General features: G+C 40.0%; 2 protein-coding genes across 2 annotated transcripts; both read left to right on the top strand.

Moving 5' to 3' along the window:
- Positions 1 to 3,541: 3,541 nt before the first annotated feature.
- On the top strand, positions 3,542 to 4,486 carry LOC121147805 (olfactory receptor 2B11-like). Its single transcript, XM_040967715.1, has one exon. The coding sequence runs from the start codon at positions 3,542 to 3,544 to the stop codon at positions 4,484 to 4,486; it is 945 nt and encodes a 314-aa protein (XP_040823649.1).
- A 17,537-nt stretch (positions 4,487 to 22,023) lies between these two features.
- On the top strand, positions 22,024 to 22,983 carry LOC121147804 (olfactory receptor 2W1). Its single transcript, XM_040967714.1, has one exon. It carries the CDS (start codon positions 22,024 to 22,026, stop codon positions 22,981 to 22,983), a length of 960 nt encoding a protein of 319 aa, XP_040823648.1.
- Positions 22,984 to 26,780: the final 3,797 nt, after the last annotated feature.

Here is a 26,780-nt window from a genome sequence, read left to right as displayed (position 1 = left end):
TCCAAAGCCTTGGGTTCCTGCACCTGTGTGGGAGACCGGGATCAGCGCAGTGCTAACCATTGTGGTCACCTGGGAAGTGAATCATCAAACCAAAGATCTTCCTTTCTGTCTTTCCTCCTCTCTGTATATCTGAATTGCAATAAAAATAAATAAATCTTTAAAATAAAAAGAACTCTTCCAAATTTTGGAAATAGCTCATTTATGGACTTTAGGAACAACTAAATTTCTTTTGTGACCAAATTTTCTTTCAGTCTTTGAATTATTTAAAACTTTAAATAATTTAAATGTTGGGACCCAGTGTGATGGTTTGGAAGCTAAATCCTCGCCTTGCATCCACTGGTATCCTTTATGGACACTGGTTTGTATCCAGGCTGTTCCACTTTCCATTTAGTCCCCTGCTTGTGTCCAGGAAAAGCTATAAAGGATGATCCAAAACTTTGGGACCCTGCACAAACATAGGAGACATAAAAGAAGCCTCTGGCTTCTGGCTTCAGATTAACTTGACTCCAGCTATTGCAGCCACTTGGGCAGTAAGTCAGCAGATGGAAGATCTTTCTGTGTCTCCTTCTCTCTGTATACCTTTCCAATAAAATTTTCAAAAATATCTAAAAGTCAAGAAATACTATATCTGATAGATACTAAAAAGCCTGAATGATGCATAAAGCCTGTATTCAATCAGGTTATATGCAATACAAATTACTTTTTTGTTAATATTTGTTTATCTGTATTGGAAAGTTATAATTTACAGACAGAAGGAGAGACAAAGACCTTCCAAATGCGGCTCACACCCCATATGGCCATGACAGCCAGAACTGAGCCAACCCAAAGCCAGGAGTGTGAAGCTTCTTCCACATCTCCCACATGGGTGTAGGGTCCAGATGTCTTCAGCCATTCTTTACCTCTTTCCCGGCCAAATGAATGGCGTTGTGTGTGAAGTGTAACAACAGGGACATGCACCAGTGCAAATATGGAATTCTGGATGTTGCGGGCTAAGGATTAGCCAATTGAGCCACATGAACTGACTTTTTATAAAGTATGTTGAAAATTTCCTGACTTGACTGGTCCTTATATTTAATTCAGATGAATTGGTCATATTTTTAAAAATATTTTCTTAATATTATCTTCATTATAAAGAAATAAAATATGTTGTATGTATACATAGAGTGTTTTGTTTGATGAAAATTAAGTGTGAGATCAGAATGAAAATTGGGTGCAGTTATGAAAAACATAGCAATTGTAATAAATGCAGACATTTAGGAAAACATGGATAGAATCTCATGTAGTAAAATAGTTATTAAAAATCATTGGAAGCCAGGCCCGGTGCAATGGCGCAGTGGTTAAGGTCCTCGCCTTGCACGCCAAGGATCCCATATGGGCCCCGGTTCTGGTCCCAGCAGCCCCGCTTCCCTTCCAGCTCCCTGCCTGTGGCCTGGGAAAGCAGTCGAGGACAGCCCAAAGCTTTGGAACCCTGCACCCGCGTGGGAGACCCGGAAGAGGCTCCCACACATAGCATTGTGTATCGGCATAGCATCGGCCGTTGCGCTCACATCGGACGGAATATCTTCCTCTCTCTCTCTCCTCTCTGTATATTCACCTTTCCAATGAAAATAAAATAAATCTTTTAAAAAAATCATTGGAAGTAAAAGACACAACATGCTTGGAACCCAAGAGCTAAAATGATGAAACACCAGGAGAATGACATGGAAAAGATGAGACATCTAATGACAGAATTACAAAGGTTAAACAAATTACAGTCACATTGATAAGGCACATCTAAAGTTGCTTCTCTAAGGAAACTTCCAGAGGTTGCTTCCCCCTAAAAATAGGAAATTTCAGTCTTCCAGAGTCAGGGCAACAAGAAATTTCCCATATTTAACCCTTTCAAAGAAGCAGCTTATAGTAACCTGATATGAACTAGCTGTTATTGTATTTCTTTGCTCCAAACTTATTCTGCTGTTCCCATATTGTTCTGCTATTGCCCAGTAGGATCTCTCACTCTGCAAATCACAGGAACAAAAATTTACAAATGTTCTAAAATAAAAGTTACTATAATTTCTAGTATTTCCTAACTGATTTCCCTTTTTTTTTTTTTTCAAAGCTTAGTGATGTGCTTAGCAAACAGAGGTTACTAACGATGAGTAGAGATTATTATTTCCTTATATTAATTCTACATGTTTGGTCTGGGATAGCATGTCATAAAAGGGTAATGTTCAAAGTTTAGCTCTTAGTAGCTTTGTGGGACACCTGGCATAATGGCTTTAAGACTTAATAGCAGAGTATGAAAGCTATACTCTGTAACTCTACAAAACAATCTGTTACCTACAACCACTAACTGACTAGCAGAAACTGTCTTAGATTGCCATCAGAATATTCTCTATTGTGCAGAAGACTGTAATTTTCATGAAATACACTTTACATAAAGAAAAATAACTATACAAGCGGAAACTCTCACTACCTGATGTAACTTTCTCAAAATGCTTCTTATTCAGTTAGTTGATTTTGTCATTTCAGTGTGCCTTTTAGCTGAAAGACAAAGAAATATGTCCTGAAAATACAACAAAGCTGATGGATTTGAGTAATTCTTGGCCTGAATTGGAATGTTCACACTTCTCTAGGCAGCACAGGCCTAAATTGCATGAATGCATCGATAGCATAGCTGTCCAAATCCAGACAAAAAGAAAGTAAGTCCTCTCAAAAAGTGAAAACTTCTGCAAAGAGGATAAAATAAACTTTATCATGAATACTCTAACACCCAGAGTTTAAACAAAATAATTATGCAAGAAAAATGCATATAAATTACACCTTGAACATTAACAAATTCATTTCATTGCAGCTCTACTCTCTCAGTTTAAATTGAGAAGAAACTTATGTTAGAAACATTAAAATTTCTTTCCCAATCACAAATAACTGTGACATATTGACTCATGGACAAAAAAGTCTTCTTATGATCATGGAGACAATGAGTAATTATTTCACTGTTTATTAGAACTGGACAGGGCAATTTGGACCATCCTCACAGATCCATAATTTCTCTTCTTTCCAACACTTTTCCTACTTCACCACCTTTGTGTGTTCTTCATATTCAAAACAAAGCCTTGTAGAAATAGTTCTGAACATGAATCACCCAATTTCTCTGACCTGTGCCACACCTACTGTATCATGCACCTGGAGATAGGAAGCAACAAACTGTATTGCAACAGCCTTCTTAGCTGATTTTTATGCAATTCAGAGTATCAACACAGTATATTGAGGGTTTCCAAATAAAGAACCTTCTCATTTTAATTTAACATTCACCAGAACTAGAAGGGGAAATTATATACTAACAGTTACCATATTTGTTTAAGATATCAATATTTAATTTATTTTATCTTGAAGTGAAATACTACCACCTGGTGAAGATTCTTTATATTATTTTCTCTGAAATTTATTTAACCATACTTTCCATGAATGGATGCCAATGCATAATCGTGTTTTATCAATTCTGGTTAGCTCTTAGTACCTTAATAGGCACTACGCTGTTTGTGTGGAACAACTCAGAATCATGGAACTGAGTAATGAAAGCCACCACCCTGAAGAGTTCATTCTACTCGGCTTTGCTGACCGACCTTGGCTCCAGCTCCCTCTCTTCACTGTTCTTCTCATCACATACCCCATGGCCTTGCTGGGAAACATCGCCATCATCCTGGTGTCCAGCTTAGACCCCCGGCTCCACAGCCCCATGTATTTCTTCCTCACCAACCTCTCCTTCTTGGACATGTGTTACACCACCAGCATTGTCCCTCAGATGCTGTTCAACCTGGGAACATCTAAGAAGACAATCAGCTACATGGGCTGTGTGATTCAGCTTTACATCTTCAGCATAATGGGGGGCACCGAGTGTCTGCTCTTGGCTCTTATGTCCTTTGATCGCTATGTGGCCATCTGTAGACCTCTGCACTACACCCTCATCATGAATCGGCGTGTCTGCATCCTGTTAGCATCCATTGTATGGCTCGGTGGAATGGCCTATGCATTCTTAGAAGCCACCCTCACACTACAGCTGCCTCTGTGTGGTGTCAATACATTGGATCACTTGCTGTGTGAGATCCCAGTGCTGATCAAGACAGCCTGTGGTGACAAGGAAGCTAATGAGTTAATCCTCTCTGTAGTGTGCATTTTCATGTTAGCTGTTCCCCTATGTTTAATTCTTGCATCCTATGCTCACATTGGACATGCTATACTTAAGATTAAATCTTCTGAGGGAAGAAAAAAGGCCTTTGGAACATGTTCCACTCATCTCATTGTAGTCTTCTTGTTTTATGGTCCAGCAATAAGCATGTACATTCAGCCCCCTTCTTCCATCTCAAGGGACCAGCCCAAGTTCATGGCTCTCTTCTATGGAGTGGTGACTCCAACACTCAATCCCTTCATCTACACCCTGAGGAACAAGGATGTGAAGGGGGCTTTGAGAAACCTGGTGAGCAGAATTTTCAGTTCCCAAGAGTAGGTAGAAGACATCCGATAATTTTTTAAACAAAGAGAGTATGTTAAATTGACTTCTCTAATAAATAAAATTCTATATATTCACTTGCAAAACATTGAATGAATATATTTCTGATTTTTGTTGTAATCATATTGAACAAAGATGATACTCAATGTTCATGCATCACCATGAGCACTTCAGGGAAATACAGTTTAATAGTTTTATTCCGGTTTTTACATGCCAAGATAGTAGCACTAAGTAGCTAAAAAAATTAGATACATAAACTCCATAATTAAAGCTTATCTTCCTAAGAACAATTCATCAGTGGCCATCCTAACATCTCTTTATACTCTCTCCAAGTTTGTCCAAAGTCTATGTGGGCAGTAAGTTCCATTCAAAGAAATGTTAATCTTACATATTTCATTTCTTAACCTTAATTTATGCAGATGCTAGTGCTTTAAAATGTATCATAATTTTCTTTAATGAATAAATGTGTTCTTTATTTTTAATTCAAGAAACTTTCCATTATTCTTCCTTCCATCTGCTGGCTCATTTTCAAGTGGAGCTGAGACAGTTCGAAGCCAGATTGTCTCTCGGGTCTCCCATATGGTTCCAAGGGCCCAGGGACTTGGTACATCTTCCGCTATTTTTCCAGGCCATTAGCAAAGAACTCAGTCAGAAGTAGAGCCACTACTTTGAATGCAAACGTGCCCATATGGAACGCTGGTGCCGCAGCTGAGGCTAAATCTGATGCACCACACTACCAGTCATATGTTTTTATTTTTAAGTTGACAGATAATTCTGTGCTTTTACTGTATATTACCTGATATGCTGAAGCACAAATCCTGCAGGTTAGCTCAAGAATTAAAGTAATGATGAGCTAAGTGTGACCATGCCACACTCATGTACAGGGACCAAGAATACTCCGGGCAGGTCCAGGCAGCAGCACATGCATGTGCATCCTAAAACAGTGTGGGGCAAGTCAGGCGACAACATCTACCAACTCATATTAGGCCAGTATGGAGGGACAGATTATGCCAGGCAAGGGCCTAGCACCCACTGACATGTGTGAGATTTGGGTCAGGGAGTGGACTGGGTAGAGAAATGTGGGAAAATCCCCTAGTGGGTCATAGCTCCTGTTGGTGAGCACATGGTCCAGGCCCGGGGGTCGGGCAAGCTGGAAAGCTAGCTCCAGCTGATGGCAAATATGTGGGTTGGTTTTGGAAGGGGGAGTCTAGACTGGGCGAAGAAAACGTTACCTCACCAGCAAGTGCAGAAACCAGGTTGAGGTACAGGTAATACCAGGCTAGGTTGTCACACTTACTGGTTTACATGAGCCAGGGATGGGAGCAGACTGAGCTGGGCCAGGCTACAGCACTCACCAATGAGAGTTGGGACTGGGGGATGGCCAGGTCATGCCAGACTACAGCATTCAAAGGCAAAGGCGAGTCAGGAAACGCCACTGTTCATGCTAAGATAGGAAGTAGACTAAGTAGGACTAGCCCATGAACCCACTGATGGGTGTGAGATCTGAGAGTGGGAGAAGTTCTGATGGAGGAGCTTGGGAAACTCCTCTGTCAGGACATAGTCGCCACCGGTGAATCTAAGAACCAGGATAGAGAACAGCCCAAACCAGGCCAGGTAGTGGTACGTACCAGCATACAGTTGGCACAGGTCATGGGTGAACAGGATGGGGCAGTTCATATCACTCACTGCTGAATCAGAGTGGCGAATTAGAGTGGAGAATGAAATGTGGGTTGGGCCAGGTTAGGTCACCACACAACCAAGTTCATGTGAGGGCCAGGACTGGGGGCCAGCTAGCTAGGCTAGGTGTAGCCCCGAAAAATATGAGCTGGAATTGGGTGGACCGGGCCTGATCAGGCTACAGCACCCACTGGCAAATGATGAGGTGAGGTAGGTCATGCCAGACTGGGCTGCAGCACCCAACCAGATCAAGAAAGGAGGAGGTGGCTGCATGGGGCTCTCCTGCTGGACCACCACTTTCACTGGAGAGCATGAGTTGAGATGGGGGTAGACCAGGCCAGGTGGGTTAATACACCTATTGGCCTCATTGAGCTGGACCAAGGAAATGCCAGGCTCGTTTGACTGTTCCTACTGATGCATGCAAAAGTCAGCATAGGTGTAGGTTGGTTGGGCTTTGCCGCAGTATCAGCTAGCAGATGCTGGCATGGGAGGCGGGAGGGGGCCAATTCTGTCAAGTTAAACTGCAAAACAGCCTGGAGAGTAAAAGATTCAGGCCTGGGAGTGGGCCCAGAAGGGAAACAGTGGTCACCTCCCTCTTGGAGTGCCACTCCAACTTCTGAGCATGTGAATCAGGACTGGGGTAGGCATGGCTACACAGAGTGACACCCACAAATGTATGGGCTGGATAGTGGAGTTGGTTGGGTTGAACTAAGCTTCAATGTCCATTGCTATGTATGAGAGCTGAATGGGATGTGGGACAGACTGGACCAGTCTGCTCCACATACTGGCAAGTGTGGGAACCAGGGCAGGGGTAAGCCTTGTGGGGGTTACTGTGGGTCCCTCCGACTAGGCAGACACTCCCACTGATTTATGTGAAGGCCAAGTGTGTAGTGGGCAGGACCAGACTGGGTTCCAAACACCAGTTGGGTCGCATAGAAGACAGGGCTCAAAACAGAACTGGCTCAGCAATTGCAATTACCAGCATATGCATAAGCTGATTGGGGCATTGGACTGTGCCAGACACTGTATTGGCAGGCACACATAAGAATCTGGTCTGGGATCACCTCAGATGAATTTTTGGGGACATCCCCCCAACTGAATCTCTGGACTCAGAATTCCAACCATGGAGAGAATTGCAGGTTCCATGATATGACCATGGAGTCCATGTGTCAGAATTGGGCCTCCTCAGTGGCTTAGATGGAGCAGTGGACAGCATACCTAGGTGCACATGGAGGTACGGCAGTACATTGGATCCTGCAATGGACATCTGGTACCACAACAGAAGACAGAGGACAAATCAGTCAACTACCCAGCCACGTGTTGGCAGTGACTATCTGTGTAAATGGAGACTGTAAGGCGGACTATGCAAACCAGTGGGTTCTAGAGAGATTTCATCTTACTTGGAGTGGAGATATCAGCAGTAATTCAGAAATGTTGAACTATTGAAACCTCTTAAGCAGGACCCTCAGAGCATGCCCCCCATCAGGGACTCTGGGGTGGTGTTGGGTGGCTGAAGCCAGGGTGCAGAGGCATTTGGGAGTCTGGGTGTGTCTTCTTTCTTTATCCCCCCCACTTCTCCATATACAGGAAGGAAAAAGAGACAATGTGAAAATAATTATCTTACCCTCCTTCTTGTAGCTCTTCACTCTTATCACCCTAATAAACTATGTAATAATCATCAAAAAATAAAATAAAATAAACTGAGAAACTACAGTCCAGCACAGTGTCAGCTTTGAGGCCCTGAACCTAGAGAGCCCCCTTCCACTGCACTGGATACAGTGGTCATGAAATTAGAGCACATGTCAAAAACTTTGATCAAAATATGTAGACAGGCTTATTGTTGGTCCAAACATACCCCAAGGCAAGCCCAGTCCGTGAAAAGAAGAATCATTCCAAAATACAAACCTTAAGGTTTAAGAATTATCAGAAAAACATGACATCATAGCACACAAAAAAAAGATAACAGTAAAAGCCCTTAAAGAAATGAGATACATAAAATCCTGCTAAAGGATTCAAAAAAATTTTTGTTAAGGAAACTAGGTAAACATTAACAAAACACTGTTAGGCAAATCATAACAAGAAAACAATAAGGGACAAAAAGAAAAGAACTAAAAGGTATAATGAAAGAAAAGTAAAATGCAACAGAAAGAGATCAGCTGATTTCACCACGGAGAATGATCAGTGAACTCAAAGGGGAGTTATTTGAAAATACAGTGACGAAAAGAAAATAAAAGAAGAGAACTTATGGGATTTATGGAACAGCATCGAAACAGTGAATCCTTAGGTTATAAGGATGAAGAGACGACAAGAGAAAGGGGGAAAATGAGAAAGATTACTTAAAGAGATAATAATAGACAAAAAGAGATAATAGTAGGAAACAGTCAACCCAAAAAAAGGATATAGATATCCAAATACTAGCAGATCCAAAGTCTACAAATCTGTTTAATCCAAATAAGACGGCCCCAAAATGCATTCTTACGAAAATTTCCAAAACCAAACTTCATGAGAAGATTCTGAAAACAGAACAGTAGAAACAACATAAGGGAATTCCAACATTCTAACAGCAGGTTTCTTGAACTGAGCCCCAAAGGACAGACAGGAGCAGACTGATAGCATTTGTAAAGTGGCAAAGGAATAGTAAGTGGCAACAAATACTGAACCCAGCTGTCCTTCAGAAATGAAGGAGTGTGAAAGACCCTTTCAGACAAGTAAAACCGGAGGGAATTCACCCCCACCAAATCTAACATTAAAAGTGCTAAAGAGGTTCTTTAACCTGAAATTTTAAAATGCCAAAATCTTACACGAGGGCACCTGCAAGCAGGTTAAGCTCTCACCTGAGATGCCAGTATCTCATATGGTGGCAGTTCATTTCCAATTGCTCTTCTTCTAATCAGTTCGCTGTTTATACATCTGGCAAAAAAAAAAAAAAAAAGCAGAAGAAGGCCCGAGTGCTTAGCCCTGTCCATCACATGGGGACCAGAAAGAAACTAAGAAACCACTGGTTCCTGATTTCTGCCTGGGCCAACCCTGGCCAGTGTGCCATTTGAGGAGTGAAACCATCAAATGGAAGCTCTCTCTCTCTCTCCTTGTCTCCCCCTTTCTGAATCTATTCTCTCTGGAATACCATCTTTCAAATAAACAAAACTATTTTTTAAAATTACATGGAAATATGGAAATATAAAAGCCGTTGGCAAAGAATAATAATACAAATTCACAGCATTATAATACTATAATAGTAGTATATAAATCACATGTATTTTTAGCATAAAAGTTAACAGGCTAAATGACTTAAATTAAAAAATAGCTGTAAAAAGTTGCTCAGGTATATGCAATATAAAAAGATGCAAAGTACATCAAAAATTCAAAATGTTGAGTGAAAATAGTGTAAAAGCATGGATTTTATTTTTTAAAAAGATTTTTTATTGGCAAGTCAGATTTACAGAGAGAAGGAGAGACAGAGAAAGATCTTCCATCCACTGGTTCACTCCACAAGCAGCCAGAGCTTAGCCAATTCGAAGCCAGGAGTCGAAGCTTCTTCTAGATCTCCCACACAAGTGCAAGGTCCCAAGGTTTTGGGTCATCCTCCACTGCTTTCCCAGGCTGCAAGCAGGGAGCTAGAAGGGAAGTGGAGCAGGAAAGATATGAACCGGCAGCCATATGGGATGTTGGTGTGTGCAAGGCAAGGTTTTCACCACTAGGCTATAGTGCCAGGCCCAAGCATAGATTTCTTGTAAGATCAAAGTTATTTACCTTGACAGAGCATATAATAGCAGTAAGATACTTCTTGATATGTATCATGGAAACTACAAGTAAGAATCTATAATATATGAATGAAAAATACAAAGTAGGGAATCAAACCACAATATTAGGAAAAAAATCACTTAAATAAAAATAAAAATAAGAGACAGAATCTGCGAAAATTACTTACAAAATGTCAGCTATAAGTTCATAGATAACACTAATTATCTTGAATATACATAAATTAAGTCCTGCAATCAAAAGACCGAGTAGATGAATGGATTTTTTAAAAAGAGCCAACTATGCTACCGACAAGAGACATACATAACTTATAAGATTACAAAAGGCCAGAGGGTGGATGGATGGGTGAAAAAGTCAAAAGTAACTAGACTTAGCTTAGAAAAAAATGGACTGTAACCCAAAAGCTGCAAATGAGAGCTGAAGAAGGCATTATGCAATGATGAGATCAGTTTTATAAGATAATGTAACAATTGCAAATATATAAACATATTTGAGAAGAGAAAATTGTGAATATATGAATGTATCAGCAAAACATATAAATCCATGAAGTAAATATGATTATTGACATACCTACAGGGATAGAGACCCTGTAAGAAAACAATACTGGGGGTTTCAATATGTTACATTCATCAATGGGAAGATCATTCCAAAAAAACATTAGACGGGCCCAGTGCTGTGGCGCAAGTGGTTAAGGTCCTCGCCTTGCACGCCAGGGATCCTATATGGGCGCCAGTTCTAATCCCGGCAGCCCCGCTTCCCATCCAGCTCCCTGCCTGTGGCCTGGGAAAGCAGTCAAGGACAGCCCAAAGCTTTGGGACCCTGCACCTGCATGGAAGACCTGGAAGAGGCTCCTGGCTTCGGATCGGCATAGCATCGACCGTTGTGCTCACTTGGGGAGTGAATCATTGGACGGAACATCTTCCTCTCTGTCTCTCCTCTCTGTATATCCGCCTTTGCAATAAAAATAAAATAAATCTTAAAAAAAAAACATTAGGCTTAAATTATACTCTAAACAAAATTCAACTGACATTCCACTTAACAGCTACATACTACAGTTTTTACTGATTAGAGAGCAGTCTACAAAATAAATCATTTATTGAACCACAAAACAACTATTAACATGTTTGAGAAAATTAAAATCATATTAAGTATGCTTTCTGAATGCCAGTAGTAAAATACTAGAAGTCAATAATGGAAAGAAGTTCCAAAAATTCAGAAATACATAGAAGTTAAGCAGCATGCTTTCTGGCAAACAATGGGTCCTTGAATAAATCAAGAGGAGAGACTGGTGTTGTGGTACAGCAAGCTAAGCCACCACCTGCAATGGCCACATCCCACCGGTATTAAATACAGTGCAGTTCCTGGCTCTTTCATGTCTGACCCAGCCCTGTGCTCATGTTCTTGGGAAAAGCAGCAGAGGATGGCTTGCATGTTCTCCTTCATTTGGAAGGAAGGAAGGAAGGAAGGAAGGAAGGAAGGAAGGAAGGAAGGAAGGAAGGAAGGAAGGAAGGAAGCAAGCAGAGAGATGGGAGGGAAGTTGAGTAGTCAAAACATGAAGTAGTGCCCATATGGGATCCCAATGCATACAAGGTGAGGATTCTAGCCACTATGCTATTGCGCCCAGCCCAGTAGCATTGTTAAACACCAATAATGACTTATTTGGGACAAGAAATTAAGAACATGCTCCCAGTAACGATCACAGAAAAAAATGACAAGTATCAATACTCACTTTAAACCAAGGAGGTGAAATATCTCTACAATGAAAATTAAAAGTTAATGGCTGAAGAAACTGAACAATAGAAAAATTGAATATTGAAAATAGAAAAATGTTTTGTGTTCACAGATTGAAAGAGCAGCTAAAATATGCATGCTGCCCAAAGTAAATTAAAAACTCAGTGCAATTTCTTGGGCCTGGCGCGGTGGCGCAAGTGGTTAAGTCCTCGCCTTGCACGCCCGGGATCCCATATGGGCGCCAGTTCTAATCCCGGCAGCCCCGCTTCCCTTCCAGCTCCCTGCCTGTGGCCTGGGAAAGCAGTCGAGGACGGACCAAAGCTTTGGGACCCTGCACCCGCGTGGGAGACCCGGAGGAGGCTCCTGGCTTCGGATCGGCATAGCATCGACCGTTGCGGCTCACTTGGGGATCGGATGGAAGATCTTCCTCTCTGTCTCTCCTCTCTGTATATTTGCCTTTCCAATGAGAAAATAATAAAAAAAAAAAAAAAAAAAAAAAAAAAAAAAAAAAAACTCAGTGCAATTTCTAACAAAAATCAGTGAAATTTTTCACAGAACTAGAAAAAAAGGCTGTTAAGATGACTAACATACTTGAAAAACGCTTAAGAACACCAGCAATCAGGACAATGCAAATAAAAACCACAATGACGTCTCACCTCATGCCAGTTAGAATGGCTATCACACAGAAGTCAGAAAACAATGAACAGTGGTGAGATTGTGGGGGAAAAGGTGCACTGATTCACTGATGTTGGGAATATAAACTAGTACAATCGTTATGGAAGACCATGAAGGTTCCTCAGAAATCTGAAAATAGAGTTACAACATGAACCAGCCATTCCACTCCTGGGAATTAATCCAAACGAATTGAGATCAGCATATGAATGCCGAGTGGCATTCAGACCTAACAACCAACAGGCCCAGACCTCCAGCAGAAAATTGAAAATGATGTTTTTGTCCACTTTCCCCTATTCCTCAACCCTTCCAACTCTGAACAGTGGTCCACAAGAACAAGCTTCCTTCTTGACTATGTAAACACTATCAAAAATAAAATTAAAAAGAAATAACACTGGGCCTGGCACAATGACTCAGTGTCTATATCCTCACTCATCCTGTAGGAGCCAGGATCTTATGAGGGTACCAGTTCATGTCACAGTGGCTGCACTTACCATCTGACTCGATGCATATGACCTGGGAAAACAGCAGGTAATGAAAGCTTAGGGACCTTGTATCCATCTGGGAGATCTAGAAGAAGCTCCTGGCTCCCGGCATTAAATTGACACAGCTCTGGCCATTGTAGCCATTTGGGGAATGAACCAGTGGATGGATGAGCTTTCTCTCAGTTCCTTCTTCTCTATGTAAATCTGCCTTTCAAATAATTAAAAAAAAAAAAAAAGAAAAAACTTTTAAACAGCCAAGAAAAAAGTGAATAAATTATTTCCAAATGAAAGAAAATATTTGCAAGTTATACATCTGGCAAGAAGTTAATATCCAGAATATTTAAGGAACACAAACAACTCGATATAAAATAACAAACAAATAATCTTATTAAAATGAGCAGTAGTTATAAGTAGACTTTATTCAAAGGGCAACAGCTCTCATCTGGGAAACTCACAGGAGACATCACCTTACTCTCTAAAGTCTGTAACAACTAGTGATCAAGATACAGAAGAAGAGGAAATTCTTTTTTTTTTTTAAAGATTTATTTTTATTATTTTTCATTGGAAAGGCGGATATACAGAGAGGAGAGACAGAGAGGAAGATCTTCCATCCGATGATTCACCCCCCCAAGTGAGCGCAATGGGCCGATACTATGCCAATCCAAAGCCAGGAGCCTCTTCCTGGTCTCCCACGCGGGTGCAGGTTCCCAAAGCTTTGGGCCGTCCTCGACTGCCTTCCCAGGCCACAGGCAGGGAGCTGGAAGGGAAGCAGGGCTGCCGGGATTAGAACCGGCGCCCATATGGGATCCTGGGCGTGCAAGGCAAGGACCTTTAACCACTTGCGCCACCGCGCCGGGCCCAAAGAGGAAATTCTTATATACTGTTTGTGAAAGTGTAAATTAGATCAGCCATTGTGAAAAACAGAATCATATATATTATATCATCCATCAGTCCCAATTCTGTGATTCATACAAAAAATACATATAAAATCCATCTGTTTATGAAACATCCGCACCCCAAAGTTCATTGACAATAACCTAGAAATGGAAGTAACCGAAATGTCCATCCATCAATGAATGGATAAAGGTGTGTTACTTATATGCAATGAAATCTTACTCAGTCATAAAAAGGATGAAATTTTGTCATTTGCAGCAACATGTAAGGGGCCTGAGGTCGTTATATTAAGTGAAATAAGACAGTGATGAAAACACAAGTATCACCTTACTCCACTCATATACAGAATCTGAAATATAAGTGAATCTGCTAGAAGTTAAAAGTATACAAGTGGTTAGAAGGGGTTGCTGGGGCTAATGGAATGAAATAGATGAGGCAATTTTATGTCTATTAAATATCTTCAATAAAAATAGAATAAAGAAGAAAAGAAATATGCTCGGATTTTCTAGGGATCACCTCCCGGGCACCAAATAATAAGGTTCGACCACCTCACAATACTGTAGCTCTTGGAACCAAGCATTTAAAATATTGGCTGGCAATATACATCTAGGAATCTATTATCCATATACTTATGCTCCATTTCCCCTCATCTATCTGATTTGTTGATGTATAGTTTTTCACAATATTTTTAGCAACCAAGAGGATGAGAGAAAAACTTTGCACACGACACAACAGATAGAGGACTAATATCCAAAATTTACAAAGAGTCTCAAAAACTCATTGACAGTGAAACAAGCTGCCCTGTGAAGAAATGATGATTAGAATAGAAGAAAATCATCAATAGAAAAGAAATCATGATTTTTTTAAACAACTTGGAAAGACCTGGGGAATATATGTTAAGGGAAGGAATTCAGATGCAAAGGGCAATGACACATGACCTCCCAAATGGAATCTTAAAAACGTAATTTCATTGACATAAATAATAGAGTGATACTGACTAGAGATTATGATGGGTAGAGAAGAAAGCTGGGGAAATGTTAGCCAAATAAACAAAACTCAAGTCAGTTAGCAGAAATAAGCTCAAGAGACTTATTACACCCCATGTTGTCTGTAGTTGATGAAAATATATTCTTGGGTCCAGCAAGGTGGTTCAATTGGCTAATTTTCCACCTGCAAGTGGCCAGCATACTATATGAGAACCACTTCCCATCCGGCTCCCTGCTATGACCTGGAAAAACAGCAGAAGTTGGCTCAAGTTACTGAGCCCCTGAGCCCATGTGGGAGACCCAGAAGAAGCTCCTAGCTCCTGGCTTTAGATTGACTCAGCTCTAGCCATTGTGGCCATTGGGCAGTGAATCAGTCTTTGACCCTCCCTCTCTCTTTGCAACTCTTTGAAGTAAAATAAATTTTTTAAATTTAATGAAAATTAATGATATTGACCAATTAAAATAAGTAATCTTTTTTAAAAGACTTATTTATTTTTATTGGAAAGACAGATTTTGCAGAGGAAAAGACAAGAACCAGCATGCACCTAGGGTATCAGCACTCGCAGGAGGAGCACTAGACAACTGACCCATTGTGCCAGCCCCATAAAATATGCAATCTTTATTTGGACTTCTATTTGCCTAGTTATACACACTTTTAATGATAATTGTCATTATTATTATTTGCCAAGAATAGTATCAAGAGAGTTAAAGACTGCTTTTGATTATCAAAATGATAAGTAATCTTTAGAACAGAATATTTCAGAATTGCAAAAAAGCACTGAAATCAAATGAATTTGTTGTTATTACAGACAAAAGGAAGTGGAATTCAGTTACAAAAAAGAAAGAATAGGATTTTATCAAAAGGGGATTAAATGTAAAAGAATCTGCATTTCTTCTTTTGGAGTTACTAAACAAATTATTTAGTAAGAAATTAGCCTGTCCTGTGGTTGCTGGGTCTGTGAGCCCCAGGGATGGAGGTTCTGGTGAGGTTCGAGTCACCTGAAACAGGTCCTTGGCCCACCTGCATGGTGAGTGCCACGTCCGTGAGCCCCAGGGGCAGCAAGACAATAGGGTTCAGGTCACCTGTCCTGGGTCCTTGGCCCACCTGTGTGGTGAGTGCCGGTTCCATGAAGCCATGGGTGTGGGTCTAGTGGGGCCCATGCCAATTGACTCGGGCTTTTGACCCACCTGCGAGAACTGATCCTCCTCAACGGAAAAGACGGAGTAGTGGACATTGATCCAATTCCACATGGAGGATGTGGTAGCCCATTGAGTCCTGCAGGGGACATCTATACCATCCCAGAGGAAGGACAGAACAGATTCGACAACTATCCCAGCCAAATTTTGCCAGCAAATATCTGGGCAAATGGAAACTCTGAGGTGACTATGTCAACCAGTGGACACTGAAAGGGTTTCCTCATACTTGGATCAGTGAGATCAACATTTCAGAACTATCAAAACCAGCTGGGCAGAACCCTCTCAGAGTGTGTACTACATTAGGACCCTGGGCTCGTATGCCGTGGCAGTTCCCTATTCCTGCATACTGGGGTGGTTGGGAGGCTGGTATGGCTTCCTCCCTTATCCCTCCACCCTCTGAAACAGAAAGGAGAAATAGATCTAATCAACAATGTTAACATCATGTAAACTACAGGATTTATTAATAATATAAACTGTTATGTAACATATTTTAACAATATTTTAGTGTGTTACAGAAAATATATTACACACACATAAATCTATATGTCTATATACAGTGTTAGTAAGTAAGATGGACAACAGTTTCTGAATATATTTCTAAGTTTTAGAATTTATAATTCCCTTTTCCCAGGAGAGCTCTTCAAATGAAGTAAGAATGCTTCTGAAAAACAGCTACAAGTTTTGCACTAATTTTTGTTGTACACATGTACTGTATTACTGTGCTAGAGTAGTGAAGATATGTAAATGACCAAGAGGGAGTAAGGCAGAGTAAAATGTTTTGACAGTGAAACTATAAAATTTGCTTCTGAAATGTTATTTTGGTTCTTGTTATGCTAACAGCCTCCTATGGAGTGAACAGTAGAGTTAACTACACCATGGGGACCTCATCTGCTGCTGTTCTCAGTAGACTCATTAGCTCCTGTTGCCAATTATTACATAAAGCAAACTTCTAGTTATCTCTCTATAGATTCTGTAAGATACTATTTTGAAAGCAATAGCATAGCTAATAACCAAATCAAACTGAGTTTCCCAAGTGACACTTAGGAGAAAGCACATAGCTGATATTTAACAACAATGGGATCTTTAACAATTAGTTTTAACTGATTGCTATGTACAGTAACTTTCATAATATGAATATTGTGAACTACATTTAAATAAATTAACATATTGACTGTTTTCTAATAGGACATTACAACTTCACAAGCACAATTATAATACATACATTGTATAATACATAAAGAATTGTTTTGAATTAGTGATTGCTGCAAAGTAGCCAAATAGTTTCTTTTTTAAATTTATTTTTATTTATTTTATTTTATTTATTTTTAATGTTGTTTGTATGCCCAAATGGACCACTGATTAGAGTAGGGAGGCTCAATATGTAGAGGAAAGTGGGTGAGAAAATTGCTTCCAATCTTTTTCCTCCTGTATTGGGGTGGTGGAATCACTCTTAGCAGCCAAGATACAACAGTACCCAGGGAAGGGACGCCACCTGATGTCATCCTAGGGTCCTCGATGTGAAGGATGTTTCAAGAATGTTACTTAAGTGGTTTCAACAGTTCTGAGACACTGTTGGGTTTCATAGTTACAATAGGTAGAGGAATTTTTCCAAGGTCTATCCAATGACATAGTCCTCTTACAGTATCAATTTGTCCAGAAACTTGCTGTCAAAGGCTGACCAAAGAAATTGTCCAATTTATTCTGCCCTCCACCCTCTGGCATGGTCCCCAATGTCCACTGCAGGCCTCAATGAGTTGCTTTTCATGTTCCCAATGTGCATCTGGGCCTGCTAGCCACTGAACAGACATCAGGAACTGAGGAGGCCCAGTCCAAATACATGCATTCAAAGGTGAGACAACAAATCTTCTGTGAGTTTACCCTGTGATCAGAGTTTTCAGTCCAGCAGTCCAGTTGAGGGAATCCCACAAGAAAACCTCACCGGAGGTTACCCTAGAACTGACTACTGTGTGTGCCAGCCAGTGTGGAGTCCAGCTCAGTTCAAGAACCACATCAGTCCACACACACCCTGGTGGTTGCAGTCACCCGGCCACACACAAAACAACGGATGCTCCAGCCCATTTCCCAAAGTGCTTAAAATACCTTCATCAATCTAAAGAAACTGAAATCAATATGTCATGGAGAAATCTGTACTTCCTTGTTAATCATTATATTATTCACAATCACCAAGATGTGGAAACAACACATATATCCATGAATCAATGAATGAAGTGTGGAGCACTGGCCTTCAGAGGCTCATGGGAAATGTGTGCTATGAACAAAACTAGGCGTGGACTTCAGTGTTTTTCAAATATACAAATATGCAGTTCATCCATAAAAGAGAGAAATGCTGCTGCCATTTGTAACAACACAGATGAAACTGGAGGGCACTGTGCCAGAGAACAGGATGAGAACAGTAACTTGCAGGAGCTGGAGTGAGGGAAAGTCTGGGGATGTTGTTAAATGGGCACACATTTTTAATTAGAAGTGGTTAAGTTTTACTATCCCCTAAACTGAAAGGGTTTAAGAAAAATGGAATGCTGAAAGATTAAATAATTTCCCACAAGTTCACACATGTGATAAGTGGAACCAATAGATTTTTATCCAGCAAGTCTGTATCCAAAATCTATCTGTGCAAAGGTCATGCTATACTATATCTCAAATACACATGATTACTACCAGATAGAAGTAAATATTTAAAGTTGTTTTCTTGCTCAGTGGTGAGAACCCGTCCATATTTAAGAATAGAACATGTGGCTGTCAATGTATGCTTATTGCTGGCATTATGATTTTTAATTCTAGAAGGTGCAATGATTATAACCAACTCATCAAAACCTCCTTGTTCAGTTTCCTTTGCATGTGCTAGATCAGTTCTATTCAATACCAGGGTGTGATCTGCATGCATTTTCTCTGACATTAGTGAGGTCGCTTAGATACAGTTCTGAGCGTTTCACTTGATGACCTGGTTTTCAAGCAGTATTGGGAACTGTTGTTCAGTCTTACTCAGGGTGAGCAGGAGGCTTTTCTATTGTTCTCCAAACAAGACCTGCTTGCACGGTGATCTGAAGCCAAAACAACCAATATGAACTTGTCTGTAACCCTCCCCTCACCGACAGTCACGTGTTCAAGGAGTCCTGTGAAGACTCCCCTTCCCGCACCTCAGGAGAAGCAGAATTCACCGCAGCACGGAGGGGAAAGGTTAGAGCCGCAGCCGGACAGCAAGGGCTTCCACCGGGACAGCAAGGGCTTCCACCGGGACAGCAAGGGCCTCCACCGGACAGCAAGGGCTTCCGCCGGACAGCAAGGGCTTCCACCCCACGGTTTCCGCAGGGACAGAGAAGAGGGACGTCCAGGGAGCACTCGCCGAGTCACAGTAACGTCAGCTTTAATATCTCTTCCAAGTGAGGGCAAGCTTAGGAAAGCAAGAGGACAAGAACTGGCACACGTATGGGCAGGTTCTTCTGAGTTTCTTCCCAGTGGCTCAGAGTAAATAAATATTATAGATGCCTGCAAAGAAGTCATTAATTTTTTTGCCTCCATTATAAGGAAAAGGTTAAATTTTTCTTTTTTATCAGAGGAAAGCTCTAAGTTGTTTCTTTCTTTTTGATTTCATACATTTGAATAAAATGCAAGTCGAGAATAAATATCTGGATTAAAATGAAAGATTGAAAGATTAATTATGAAGTTTGTATAGCTAGGAATGGCTTTGATACTTTTGATTTTTACTAAGTCTTATAATGTGTGCAAGAAATTAAATGCAGATCTTTTTGTGCCAGCTTTATAATACCAGAGAAAAATGTTATTATTTCCTGAATTAATTCATAGGGGCTGTAGTGATCATGAACAGTTAAGGAAACAACAACATAGCATTCACTTTCATTTCAAAAGAATTTTGGGGTTTTTTTTTATGCTTTTTAACTAAAGCTCTGTTTTATATTTAAGCACAATTGTATAATTCATGTGTCTGTCAAGACAATAGCTTCTTTTCCCTATTCAGATCTAAGAGTCATGAGACAGTACAGCTACTTCCCTTTGTTAATGGTTGGCAGTATTCAGAGAACAGTGAAATCTAAGGAACTGCCTCTGGGACTCCCTCAAAGCAACTGTTTCAGCCACCTTAGGCAGCTGGTCTGCTAATGTTTCCACTTTTGATTCATAGTTATTGTTTAAATAATTTCTTCTACATATTAAAGAGCATATTTAAAATGGCATAATAATCAAAAGCCCAATTTTTGTACTGCACCTACACAGAAAGGAAGTCGCAAAGATTCACCAACTTGAAATGTACCTTTACTTTTCAGTTAAATGTTTTCTGTATGTTTCTTGAGCACATAAAACATAGTTCTGGACCAAAACACAGAGAGAAAAAACATACGCCTAACGTATGGTTATGTAACTTAATGCATCCATAGACAAGTATATGCTTATGAAACAATCACACTAATCTGTGCCATAAATCTGTCACCTCCAAAAGCTTCCTGCTACTTTTATTATTTCTGTCTGTCTGATTGTATCTAAAATAACAATATTTGTTATAAGCTACTTTGTTAACTTTTTAGTGAAGTACTATGCCTTTCACCATAATGCAAATTAGAAATATATTATCTCTAAAATAGTAACTAAAACAGTAAGGTAAAAAGTACATAATCCAGTACCAAAATTTTCAGTAGATAACACAACATTAATGAAATCTTTCTGGGTGTTATTTTAGTGTCAAATGTTAAGAATTCATCTTTTTATATTCAGTGATAGGAAAATATGGTGGTGGACAGTTAATCTCAACCACAGCTCTGAGGTGCTCATGAAACTCTAGGCAAAGTGGATGTGTTTAGCATGGCTGAGTAATGCTCAGCTTATTCGTCCTTTCAAAAGAAACTAATGGTTTTCATTATTTTCAACAGACTTGAAAACATCGTTTGTCTCTGCATAAATTAAATCACTATCTTTCCCATTCATTTTCAACCTACTGCCCAATTGAGGTAACTTCACAAAAAGTGACAACCAAGATTGATTATTTTCGTCACTGTAAATAGTGTGACTTTAACTTCTATTCACAAAGGGTATATTAGGGAAAATGTTTTTTATTGGGGTTATTATACAGATAGAGCAAAGAGCAATACAAACAATGTATGTCTTCCTAAAATGCATAGGCCAGTGTTGGTAGGGAGGGTGTGAAGGAGACCTTAGCAAAAGTCATTTAAAGGTGGTCAAGAGAATGACAGGAGTTGTAAATAAATATTAATAGTAAACCAGAAGAACTATTCTTAGGTCTTCCAGTAGGAATGAATCCTATGTAGAAGCCAAGGAATACAGGTCCTTTGAGGACACTTCAAAAAAATCATGATATGCCTTGAATGTATTCAAATGTGTCAAGCAAGATTTAGGCATAGTTGCTATGTTTTAATGAATAGTGTAATGGTGTGCAGGCTGAGTACAAGGGGTGAAGACTGCTGGGACTTGGCTTGAATTATGATATTGTTGTTGGAAATTCTTAAACATGAACAATAATCAACCTGTACTTTTGCACTCAAAACTACGAGTTTGGATGATAAAGAAGGATTTGAAAAAAGGTGACGATGGGGAGAAATAAGAATCAAGGATAAATGCCAGATCTCTTAGATGACAAACTGCAAAACCAAAGACACTAGCAATCAAACAAAAAAGACATTAGTCAAGTGTTGAGATTTTATGAATTAACCCATTAACCACCTCAAAGAATATGCCTCCTAACTGCTGTGGTAAGACATTATGTGGTTGCATCTTTACTTGTGCTATCATTGAGATCTTTTTTAAAACCTCCTAAACTTCACCTAGATATTTTTAAAATACAATATTAATCTCATTACCATAAAGGGCATATCTTAAGTACCAGGTTACTTAAATGTAACATATTTAATGTTTATTTGTTAATTTTCTCCATTACTAACATAATTTTTCATTTGATTATTTTTGTAACTCATCAAAGTATTTACATAGTCCATAATGACAAGTTATTTCTTCTTCTCTCCCTCCTCTTTTTGACTTCTTCTTTCTCTTTTTCTTCCTTTTCCCTTTTTTCCTTAATTTCATCATTCACTTTCTCTGCCTGCTCCTCCTCACTGTCTTGCCCTCTCTAATATTTAGCCATCACAGGATTATGCACCAAGGAAATCACAGTTCTCTCCATAATTTCATTCTACTTGGCTTCTCCGATCATCCCAATTTGGAAAAGATTCTGTCAGGAGTTGTCACCATCTTCTACTTAATTACATTACTGGGTAACACAGCCATCATTCTTGCATCTCTCCTGGAGTCCCAGCTTCAAACACCAATGTATTTTTTCCTCAGGAATTTATCTTTTCTGGATTTGTGTTTCACAACTAGCATTGTTCCTCAGATGCTGGTTAACTTGTGGGGCCCTGAGAAGACCATCAGCTTTGTGGGCTGTGTCATTCAACTCTATGTCTACATGTGGTTGGGCTCCATTGAATGCCTGCTCCTGGCTGTCATGTCCTATGATCGTTTCACAGCTATTTGCAAACCCTTGCACTACCTTGTCATCATGAACCCACATCTCTGTGTCAAGATGATCCTCATGGTTTGGAGCATTAGTCTGGCCAGCTCTGTAATATTATGTACACTCACCCTGAATTTGCCTCGATGTGGAAACAACCTTCTCGATCATTTCCTGTGTGAGTTACCAGCTATGGTCAAGTTAGCCTGTGTCGACACAACAGCAGTTGAAATGTCTATTTTTTCTTTTGGCATTTTCATTATCCTTACACCCTTGATCCTTATTCTCATCTCCTATGGTTACATTGCCAAAACTGTGCTAAGGATGAAGTCAAAAGCAGGCCAGCGAAAAGCAGTGAACACCTGTGGCTCTCATCTCACTGTAGTGTCCATCTTCTATGGAACTGTTATTTACATGTACTTGCAACCAGGGAACAGTGCCTCCAAAGACCAGGGCAAATTCCTCACCCTCTTTTACACCATCATCACTCCAAGTCTGAACCCCCTCATTTACACATTAAGGAATAAAGACATGAAGGATGCCCTGAAGAAGCTGATGAGAATCCACCATGACTCTACAAAAAGACAGACAGGAAAGACATAGAAAAATAGTAGAGTGAATGAGGCAAGTAAATATGTGTTCTAACCTTAACTTTTACAGTGGTAAATCTGAGATTAAAAAAAAATCAAATAATTTGACCATTCTTCCATACATTGTGTTGATAGAAACAATGAAACCATCCTGCTTAGCTCTCTCATGTATCTAACCATTGAGGTGCTTTTACAGCCAAATGGTTATTGTTAATTTTTATTTTCTAGTATGTATATGAAACAAAGGGCAAAAATACATAAAATTGAATGCATTTTCTTCTAAAGCACAAAAGAAATTGTTTTTCTCTTTTTGTATTCTCAATGCTAATACTTAGATTTTCTGAAATATGGATATCAAAAACACTTTTGTGTACATTATGATTTGTATTCTAATACTAATAACATACAAATCATACCTTTGTACATTAAATCTTCTATAATGGCATCCAAATATTTATGCATATTTGGAGCAAGTGATACAATTTATGTGATAGCAGTTATTCTAAATATCATCTAAAGCAATTTTCTCTGTTCAGTAAAATACTATACTACCATCTGGAACAAAGGGTCTGTGATATTTAAACCTAGTGCCACTTTATGATGAACAGGAATATAAATAGGGATGAATTATAGTGTTTTTAGGGTAACTGACAATATGTTTAATTTCTCACTCATTTATGAAATATTTAATCCCATGATTGGCTTATCTTTAGTAGAAAAAGGATTTGATTAGATTCATATTATTTGGGTTCTTGGCATAAATCCAAGGGATTGTTCAATTTATGTGAACTTTGAGAACTGTGTATCTCTATGTGTTGGAAAGTCATAAAATGAATGAATCTTTGTCACATTGACTTCTAATATAAAATAACATTGAACAGTCAGGGAGGGTGGAGGGTTGAGAGAGATGTGTCCACAGTGGGGGATAGGACAGGGGTGGGAAAAGTATGTATACCTCTTTGTTGTTAGGCTATGTTAATGGCAGGGAATATTTATGGTCTCTTGGTGCCACCTCGGAGACCTGAAGTTTGGAGGGGAGAGGAAGGAACATGTCCTTGGAGTGTTACTTGATGTTCTATAAAAGGTGACATAATCGGGGCTGGCATGGTAGCTCTATAAGCTCCAACAAGCACCAGCATCCAGTATGGAGAACAGTTTGTGTCCCAGCTACTCCACTTCCCATCCAGCTTTCTGCTTATGACCTGAAAAAGAGGGAGACCTGGAAAAACCTCTTGGCTCCTGGCTTCAGACCTTTGGGGAGTGAACCAGCAAATGGAAGAGTTTCTGTGTGTGTGTGTGTGTGTGTGTGTGTGTATCTCTTCCTTGGGAAAAAAAAATGAATGAACTCTAAAAGAAAAAAAAAAGAGAAGTGACATAATCCAACTGTCCTCCTACATGCTTTTCCTTGCTCTTTCTGTGTAAGTTCTAGGACCTATTGACTGGCTGTCCATGTCGGCTTTACAATGTCCAAAGGCCTAGGTGCTTTCTGCAGAACTTGACTTCAAATATTGTGCCCCTTTTCTTTCCACTCTTTGAAGAGGTACTTGAGGTCTTCTGTTGGATTGGAGGATTTCATGAACTTGTCTTTCATGTGCATCCGGCTATGCTCTTCATCCTCCCTCTGGAGTCAGCAGTGGGGGTAGCCTCATCTTACACCACGTGCTCTGTGGTCAGACCACACATCCATGGACTGTTCTCTGAGGTGGAGATCCTGTTGGTCTAGGTAGTCCTGCAATTCATGGGGCCCATTGCTGACCAGGTCACTGTCCCCAGCCTGCCTCCAGCTCCTCACGCTCCTCGGGCGTGGTGGCATGATCAGGGCATTATTCCAGAACCCGTACTAGGTTAGTCTCCAGCCCCAGTTCCATGGTGCCAGAGCCAGTTCTCACATGCACTAGCAAATATATCCCAAACCATGAACTTTTAAAATACTTTCCTAAAAGCTGAGAAAACTAAAGTCTTCATGAACTACTAACAAAACCTGATCTGAATGATGTAATTATTGCTAGTCTTACCAGTTGGTTCAACAAAGATAGCGCCATGTCAAGGGGAAATAAATCCTTCTGAAGGAAAATAAGAATCAGTTGTCATAGGCAAGAAATAGCAAGGTTTTTTTATTTTTTTAATCTACTCCTTATTGTCAGTGTAGAACGGCAGATTCCACAGACATCAGAATGTTACTGTCTGGTTACATTAACCATTAAGAGTTGATTCTAAAGAAAAATTGTGGTCAGGGGCGCACCTGGTGGGTTGTTTTGTTGGTCACTCAGACTAGACTGCAGCTCCCACTGGTTTATGTGAAGGTCGAGTATGTGGTGGGCAGGAATGGGCTGGGCGGCAACACCCACTGGGTTGCATAAAACACAGGGTGGAGACAGAACTGACCCAGCGATTGTAACTACCAATATGTGTGTAGGCTGATTTGAGTGATGGACTGTGCTGGACCCAGTATTGGCCAACACACACAAGAATCTTTCTTTGGCAATTCCCTACCAGCTGAACCACTGGACTCAGAACCATAACCATGGAGAGAAATCCAACTTCTATGCTCTGACCGGGGGTGCATCTGTCAGAGCTGGACCTCCTCAGTTGCTCAGACAAACCAGTGTACAGCATGTCCAAATGTACATGGAGGATGGGGCAGTGCATTGGAGCCTCCAGAGGACACCTAGTACCATGTCAGAGGACAGAGCATAGAACAAATTGAACAACTGCCCCAGCTAAACATTGGTGGTGAAGATCTAGGCAGACAGAGACACTGGGGTGGACTATAGCAGCCAGTGGATTTGGGAGAGATTTCACAGCGATTGGAGTGGCGGGTTCGCCAACAATTCAGAACTGTTGAACTATCAAAGCCTCCTGAGAAATTTATGGCATTGTAAATTTCTGTTTTTCTTCCTGTTGTTGATTTTGTATTGTGGTTTTTCATTTAAGAGGAATGCATGGTGCCTGTGTAATAGAGATTATCATGTCCAGATGTGAGGATGCAGTGCAGTGTGCATCTCTACTTCCAGATCAAAGATGGACTACTAATGAAACTATAAGCTGTATCTTGACAATAGGATGCTGGACTCTGCCATTGTCCATGCCCTCAATGATGACCATATGACTGTTTATGAAGAGCTATGTTATATTAATAATATAGAGAAATTTGGTGGAGGGGGGAGGGGAATTAGGGAGGAGGCAGGGAAAATCCCAGGGCCTATGGAACTGTATCACAGAATGATAATAATAATTTAAAAAGAAGTTAAAATAAAATTTTAAAAAATTATCATTAGACCCAGCCTGGCACAATGGCTCAATATGCTAATTCTCCACCTTACAAGTGCCCAGATCCCCTGCGGCCCCAGTTCATAGCCTAGCACTGCCAATTAGCTCCCTGCGTATGGCCTGGGGAAGCAGTAAAGGATGGCTCTTATCACAGCTGGAAAAAAATTAAATAATTCAGTGTCTGTATACACTATCATCTCCTTCCTGCAGTGGACTCTGCTGTAGAGGTTTCAAAAAATATGGAAGTTTTGCTCCCGGCATCTGCAGTTGGAATGTAGCAGAAAAACAATCAAGCCAAAAAACAAAACTTTAATGTTTCCGATTTAGATTTTTGTCATTTATAGCAGGGTCAATCTTTCAACTTTGATTACTTTCTCCTCTGATTTTCTACAGTGTACTTTTTGTTTATTCACATACCTTATTAGAATTTTCCATCCGTTTACGGATATGTATTCTATTTTTACTATTTGCTTATAAATAGTAATATTTACAAACTTTTAAAAAAGAAAAAAAGTCAAAGATAGTTAAATGATGTAAGAT

The sequence above is a fragment of the Ochotona curzoniae genome, unplaced genomic scaffold (assembly GCF_017591425.1).
Source record: "Ochotona curzoniae isolate NIBS_2020 unplaced genomic scaffold, NIBS_Ocur_1.0 scaffold_461, whole genome shotgun sequence".
In the NCBI taxonomy this organism is placed as follows: domain Eukaryota; kingdom Metazoa; phylum Chordata; class Mammalia; order Lagomorpha; family Ochotonidae; genus Ochotona; species Ochotona curzoniae.
The sequence above is the reverse complement of the archived record's forward strand: the minus strand, read 5'-3'. Positions and strand labels throughout refer to the sequence as shown.